Source organism: Hylobates moloch, unplaced genomic scaffold (assembly GCF_009828535.3).
Source record: "Hylobates moloch isolate HMO894 unplaced genomic scaffold, HMol_V3 SCAFFOLD_7, whole genome shotgun sequence".
Classification (NCBI taxonomy): domain Eukaryota; kingdom Metazoa; phylum Chordata; class Mammalia; order Primates; family Hylobatidae; genus Hylobates; species Hylobates moloch.
In genome coordinates this window covers 44,091,130-44,098,286 of record NW_026652282.1, presented here as the reverse complement: position 1 = coordinate 44,098,286, position 7,157 = coordinate 44,091,130, and the positions used below count along the sequence as shown (strand labels likewise).

Genomic DNA, 7,157 nt, shown 5'->3' with positions numbered 1-7,157 from the left:
TGGTGAGAGTTATTTTCCTTCGTTATAATATTTTCCACTTCTAAAATTTCCATTTGCTTCTTCTTTAAATATTCTTTTTGTGTGTGTGTGCCGGGACTTTGTTTTTACTTGTTTCAACAGTGTTCATGATTGCTTGTTTAAGCATTTTTTTTTAGATGGAGTCTCACTCTGTTGCCCAGGCTGGAGTGCAGTTGTGTGATCTTGGTTCACTGCAACCTCTGCCTCCTGGGTTCAAGCAATTCTCCTGTTTCAGACTCCCAAGTAGCTAAGACTACAGGTGTGCGCCACCACGCCCAGCTAATTTTTTGCATTTTTAGTAGAGATGGGGTTTCACCATGTTGGTCAGGCTGGTCTCGAACTCCTGATCTCAAGTGATCCCCCTGTCTCGGCCTCCCAAAGTGCTGGGATTACAGGCATGAGCAACTGCGCCCAGCCTAAGAGTTTATAAAATAGCATCTTTAAAGACTTTCCCACATAATCCCAACATCTCTATCTTAGCAGTGGTGTCAGTTGATTCTCTTTCCCTATTTCAGTGGCCCTATTTTCCTGGTTCTTCATATTCTGAGTAATTTTGAATTATATGCTAGACATTTTTAATATTTAGTTATGAGACTCTTAGTCTTGTATAATGCTATGGGGTATGTTGCTATTTCTGTTTTAGCAGGTAGTCTACCTCACTTCACAGGCAGCCACCATGGCCCTTGTCCCTACGGTGGGGCCAGAGCAAGAGAGGGCCCTGGAGGGGAGGGGGGCTCAGTTGAAGATGGAATGAGTTTTGAGGGGAGCACTATTTGAGGTATTTGAGTACCCGAGGCATATGAAACAGCAGAGGGAGGTCGGATTCCATTATCTTCATGGGCATGAAAATCGGGAGTGTGGGGTGTGGGGCTGGGAACTGCAGCCCTCCCCATCGCGGTAGCTGCAGCATACTCCTTGGGTGACGGCCTCAGTGCGCATGTTCATTGGGTGCCTTCCCGTCGGCCCCTTCGCCCACGTGGAGAACGCCAGGGAGCTGTGAGGGTGTGCAGTTGCGTTCCTGCTGTCCAGACACTTTTTTCTTCTACTGAGACTCATCTGATAGATCTGCAGGCCAGTCCTCCCAGGGACTGAAGTGTGAGTGAGGGTGAGGAGGAGCCAGTGGGCTTCAGGCAGAGCCAGTGGGCTTAGGGCAGGTTCGGTGGGCCCCTCGGTCTGGTGGTGTGTGGCTTTTGAGGGAGAAGGGCCTCAGTGGCCTCCAAAAGAGAAGGGCGTCGAGCTCGTCCTCCTTCTCCTCACAGGCTGCGACGCCGCCATCGGCCTTGTGGTCATGAAGGGGCCAGGACAGGGAGGAAAGTGGGCCGTGAAGGGGAAGAGGTCAGGGGCTCAGGTGAAAATGGGGCGAGTGCTGCGGGTGCTGTTGGAGGGGTCAAAGTCCCGAGGTGGTAGGAACCCATGACACAGGGCACATTCCTGAGTCCTGAATGGGGCCCCGGGGCGGGAGGTGGGTGGTGAAGATGGCGGTAAAGAAGGGGCCTGGAACCTGGGAAGGCTGTGGACTGGTGAGCGCCCCCCAGCGGTGTGGAGTGGGGAGTGCCCAAGTGAGAAACACCCGAGTGAGAAGCGTGGCAAGGTCTCACCTCTGCCATGGAAGGTCCGGAAACAATGGGAAGGACTGGGAGAGGCTGTGTGGTCCAGCCAAACTTGATTTGAGGGGGGTGAATTGCTCTAGTAAGTGGGAGTGTGCCAAAAGCAGCAGTCACGGGAATTGTGATTCACTAGTGTTTTCATGTGGAGTCCGCTTGTGAAACTAAACCTTATCAGAAACGTCCTCTGTCAGAGGGGCGCAGTGGTGCGCCCCTGTAGTCCCAGCTACTCTGGACGAGGCAGGAGGATCGCTTGAGCGGGAGGTCGAGGCTACAGTGAAGTGTGATCACGCCACTGCATTCCAGCGTGAGCAACAGAGTGAGATTCCGTATCTAAAAGAAATTTTAAAATAATGTCCTCTGCGTTTTGCCACATGCCTTAACATGACTGCTCTGCCAGCTTGGGGAGCATAAGTGGCTTTGCAAGCACTCAGAAAACGTAGACATTTGCACTTAACTCTGGGACTTATTTTGAGAGTATTTTCAAAATTAAAATGACAAGTTGACATTTAGCCATGGAAGTGATCGAATATAGCTGTCCTCTCAAGTGCATGTTCCCAGTCACGGTTTTCTCTTTTCAGTGTGAAATATGGGTTTTCGAAGAAGATTAATCTATCGGCGTAGACCAAGGATCTATATAGAATCTTCTGAGGTAATTGGGCCTATGCTGTTGAGTGCTTTAACGTTAATTCTATGTTTTCTATTAGCAGAAATTAATTTTTGTGATAGTGTTGTTGCACTGGTATAGATACACTAATAAAGGTAGTTCATGCTGATAAAAAAATGATTCTGGCATCTCATGAAGGAAATATTGATTCAGGAGGATTTTTTTTTCTCTTGTGTTCTCCAACTTTTGGCCATTCCTTCTCATGCTTTGCTTGTGAATGACACATAGATTATACACATCTATTCCAACACAGAGTATAATAGCTTCCAAAGTCCTTGTGGGTAAGTTTTCTCACAGTAACGTTTCTGTGGGTAGAGTAGCCTTATTAACCATATAGAATAAAGTTGGAGAAATGTTTTTAGGTTTAGTTATGATAAGAAACATCTATGCATTCTCTGTGTGTATACGTATATATTTTTTGACGTGTATTAATAACAAAACTTTTTGTCTTTGCACACTCACACACATATTCCCTACCACGAGGAGGAGTCCAGTGATGAGCAACCTGACCAAGTGGAATCACCAACTCAAAGTCAGGATTCTACACCCGCTGAAGAGAGAGGGGATGAGGGAGCATCTGCAGCTCAAGGTGAAGGGAAAGGGAAGAAGAATGCCTGTTGGGGTGTGTGTGTGTGTGTGTGTGTGTGTGTGTCTGTCTCATGCATTGTCACATACCAGGAACAGGAGGAATGAAAACCATGCAAACGATGCCTAGAAATTGACTGGAAAAGTGAAGAGAGTATAGTTTGCAGCTTACCTTAGGGAAATAAATCCCTCACTGTGATAAAATTTCTCCACTTTATGAATGAGAGAATGGAGGCTCGGGGATTGTGTTTTGTCCAAGAACACTTGACTGGTGAATACAAAATTTGTGTTTTGTTCCAAAGTTTGTGTCTTTCTACCATCTATGTTGCTGTAACAATAGTAAATGATTTTGCTGAAAGTGCTTAAAACTCAAATGCTTTACTGTAATGTAGCTTAGTACTGGCCCAGGAATAGACCCAGTTCAGAGGAGCAGGAGCAGCTCCAAAAACTGAGTTGCTGATTGCTGGCCACCATTTCCTTTGATATTTTTATGTGGTAAGTTTGTTGAAAGCTGGAGAATTCAGGATACTGCGATACAGGTAGCTGGTGTAGTATGATTTTTTAAGTGGCTTTTAGGAGGTGATTAAATCCTTTTATGGTTAGAAAAACCAAAAAAAGGAATTATCCTGAGATTAACATGAGATGGAAATAATTTCTCCGAGATAAAATCTTTTGAAGCAAAACAATTACCTAACTCAGGTGATGGATTAGTCTAAGGATTCACTGTTAAAGGTATCTAGAATAAGACTGACAACAATGCCCATTAATTGCTGTCCACCCATTCCTTTGTTTTCAGCGTGAGACAGTATATTTGCTGTAATTCACAAATAATGTTATTTTTGGTGCTTTGTTCTACATGGGGTTCATTTATCGAATATTACATTTAGGACCTTTGGACCTAAATATAACTTTATTTGAACAAAGTTTAGTTTCTGTTTACCCCAGTAGATAGTGGGTGTCGTGACTGTAAGATTTTCCATAGTCTTCAAATCCATCCAGCTAATCAGTCCTTCAGAAATTGACATTGTAATTGTAACTGAAATCCTATCCATGTTGTAGACTTCAGATTTCTCAGCTGACGCACACTGCTCTTGGTACTCTATGGCTGAATATAAGCATTATACATGTCCTGTGGTTTATCCTTAGATTGTCATTTAGTAGAAAGGTCTCAAACTGGGCTTAGTGCCGTGCAATCATAGTCCCAGCTACTTGGGAGGCTGAGGTGAGAGGATCGCTTGAGCCTAGGGTTCAAGACCAGCCTGGGCAACATAGTGAGACCTCATCACAAATAAACAAATAAATAAATAAATGTTTCGTTATATAGGAAAACAAACATGTAAAGTTTGTTCTTAGTTGCTGGTAATGTTGCGAACATAACTCCTTACTGAACTATAGCACTTAAAATTAGTTACCATGGTAAATTTTATGTTATGTGTATTTTTTACCACAATTTAAAAAAAAAAATTTCTGTCTTCCTAAAGTTCAGTGTAGTTGTCATATATTCTTACAAGTTTTTACTTTATATATTTTCAAGACATAACATTTGTAGAAAGTTTGCAAGAATAGTACAATGAACTCATATACTTTTCACCTAGATTCACCAATTGTTAATAGCTTTTGCTCCATTGGTTTCATATCTCTTCCCTCCCTCTCTTACCCTGCTGCCCACACACTCACACACACTTATGGATATTATGTTTACTCTTACTAATGCTGCATTGTTCAGATAAGGTTTCAGCTATTATGGCCCTTTACCCTAAGTACTTGAGAGTGTTTATATATCCTCAGAACAAAGAAAAAGTCATTCCTTGGATAATCACTGCACAATGATCAAACTCAGGACATTTAACAATGAGAACCTGCAGTCATTTAATATACAGAGTATACTCAGATTTTTTTTTTATTTTTTTGAGTATACTCAGATTTTGCCAGTTATCCAGATAATTTTCTTTTTTCTTTTCTTTTCTTTTCTTTTTTTTTTCAGATGGAGTCTCACTCTGTTTCCCAGGTTGGAGTGCAGTGGCAAGACCTCGGCTCTCTCTAACCTCCGCCTCCCAGGCTCAAGAGATTCTCATGCCTCAGCCTCCTGAGTAGTTGGGACTACAGGCAATGGCCACCGCGCCTGCCTAATTTTTTTTTCTTTTGTATTTTTAGCACAGCCTGGGTTTGACCTCAGATGATCCGCCCACCTCGATCTCCCGAAGTGCTAGGATTCCAGGTGTGAGCCACCACGCCCAGCTGGCTGATACTGACATTTTTCAAGAGGATAGACCAGTTGGTTTGCGGAATGTTTAGCACTTTGGGCTTTTTCGTGTAGTTTCTAAAGACTGTTTTTTCACTCACCATGTATTGGTGCCTACTCATGCCATATAACTTGCTCTGTGCTAGGAGTCTAAATGCTAATGAGAGACAGGATGTCAGCCTTGAGTCATTTAATATGATAAGGACAATCAGAAATACAATAATAGATAAGGGCAAAGGAGGCAACAAAGTTGTCTGAGGGCAGTCTTCGGAAAGGAAGAGGGTAATATTTGGAAAACCCTGTTTTCCTGTTTTCTGCCAACAGACTCCTGAAATAACGTTCTTGGGATTCTTATCAACACATTTATTATTACAGTAGCTAAAGCTTTTATTTAATAAGACCAAGAGCATGAATATTATTTTCCTATTCATATTTCATGTGTTGCTGCTTAAAATGATAATTTTGTTTTATCTTTAAGGGCAGGAGCCTAAAGCTGATAGCCAGGAACTGGTTCAGCCGAAGACTGGGTATGAGCTTGGAGATGGTCCTGCTACCAAGAGGGTGTGCCTGCAAAATGAAGAGCAGACGAAACTGCCCACAGAAGGTAGGTAGTCCATTAAGCATGCAAATTGTAGGGTGTCTGTTCCCACAGTATTATAATTTTCTTTTTTTTTTTTCTGAGATGGAGTCTCAGTCTGTCATCCAGGCTGGAGTGCAGTGGCTCAATCTTGGCTCACTGCAACATCTACCTGCTAGGTTCAAGTGATTCTCCTGCCTCAGCCTCCCGAGCAGCTAGGATTACAGGTGTGAGCCACCACAGGCACCTAATTTTTGTAATTTTAGTAGAGACGGAGTTTTGTCATGTTGCACAGGCTGGTGTCGAACTCCTGACCTCAGGTGATCCACCCAGCTTAGCCTCCCAAAGTCCTGAGATTACAGCCCTGCCACAGTGCCTGAAAATAAATGTTTCTCTTTTTTTGTATTTTAGTAGAGACGGGATTTCGCCCCATTAGCCAGGCTGGTCTTGAACTCCCGACCTCAAGTGATCTGCCCACCTTGGCATCCCAAAATGTTGGCATTAAAGGTGTGAGCCACCATGCCCGGCCCAGATAATTTTCTTTATAGAATTTCTTTTTCTGATCCAGAATCCAGTTCAAGATCACGTCTTGCATGTGCTTGTCATGTGTTTTTAGTTTCCTTTAATCTGGAATGTTTCCTTAATTTTTCTTTGTCATTCAGGATACGGACATTTTTGAAGAGGATAGACAAGTTGGTGTGCAGAATGTTCAGGATTTGGGGATTTTTCGTGTATTTTTTAAAGACCTTTTTTCACTCAGCGTTTATTGGTGGCTGCTCATGCCATATAAGAGTCTAAGTGCTAGGAGTGTAAGTGCTGTGAGACACAGGGTTTCAGCCTTGAGTCGTTTAATATGATAAGGACAGTCAGAAGTAGAATAACAGAGAAGTGCAAAGGCAGCAACAAAGTTGTCTGAGGGCAGTCTTCGGAAAGGAAGAGGGTAACATTTGGAAATCCCTGTTTTCCTGTTTTCTGCCAACAGACTCCTGAAATCATGTTCTTGGGATTCTTATCAACACATTTATTTTATTTTATTTTATTTTATTATTATTTTTTGAGATGGAGTCTCGCTCTGTCACCCAGGCTGGAGTGCAGTGGCGCGATCTCGGCTCACTGCAAGCTCCGCCTCCTGGGTTCACGCCATTCTCCTGCCTCAGCCTCTCCGAGTAGCTGGGACTACAGGCGCCCGCCACCATGCCCGGCTAATTTTTTTTGTATTTTTAGTAGAGACGGGGTTTCACCGTGGTCTCGATCTCCTGACCTCGTGATCCGCCCGCCTCGGCCTCCCAAAGTGCTGGGATTACAAGCGTGAGCCACCGCGCCCGGCATCAACACATTTATTATTACACTAGTGAAAGCTTTTATTTAATAACACTGAGAGCACGAATATTATTTCCTTATTCATATTTCATGTTTTACTGCTTAAATTGATTATATATATATTTATATTTATATATATATATA

The 7,157-nt window shown here is 43.1% G+C and overlaps 1 protein-coding gene across 1 annotated transcript; it reads left to right on the top strand.

Moving 5' to 3' along the window:
- Positions 1–994: 994 nt before the first annotated feature.
- On the top strand, positions 995–6,372 carry PAGE1 (PAGE family member 1). The gene is made up of 5 exons (XM_058441313.1): positions 995–1,113; positions 2,204–2,274; positions 2,773–2,878; positions 5,595–5,720; positions 6,356–6,372. Exons 2-5 carry the CDS (start codon positions 2,212–2,214, stop codon positions 6,370–6,372), a joined length of 312 nt encoding a protein of 103 aa, XP_058297296.1. The 5' UTR covers positions 995–1,113; positions 2,204–2,211.
- The last annotated feature ends 785 nt before the right edge of the window (positions 6,373–7,157 follow it).

What these genes read in the sequence shown, in the direction of transcription:
- PAGE1 (XM_058441313.1), top strand. Translation starts at nt 2,212, where the DNA reads ATGGGTTTTCGAAGAAGATTAATCTATCGGCGTAGACCAAGGATCTAT. An exon ending in TCTATATAGAATCTTCTGAG is followed by an intron (nt 2,275 to 2,772) that starts GTAATTGGGCCT and finishes CCCTACCACGAG; the next exon opens with GAGGAGTCCAGTGATGAGCA. An exon ending in GGGAGCATCTGCAGCTCAAG is followed by an intron (nt 2,879 to 5,594) that starts GTGAAGGGAAAG and finishes TTTATCTTTAAG; the next exon opens with GGCAGGAGCCTAAAGCTGAT.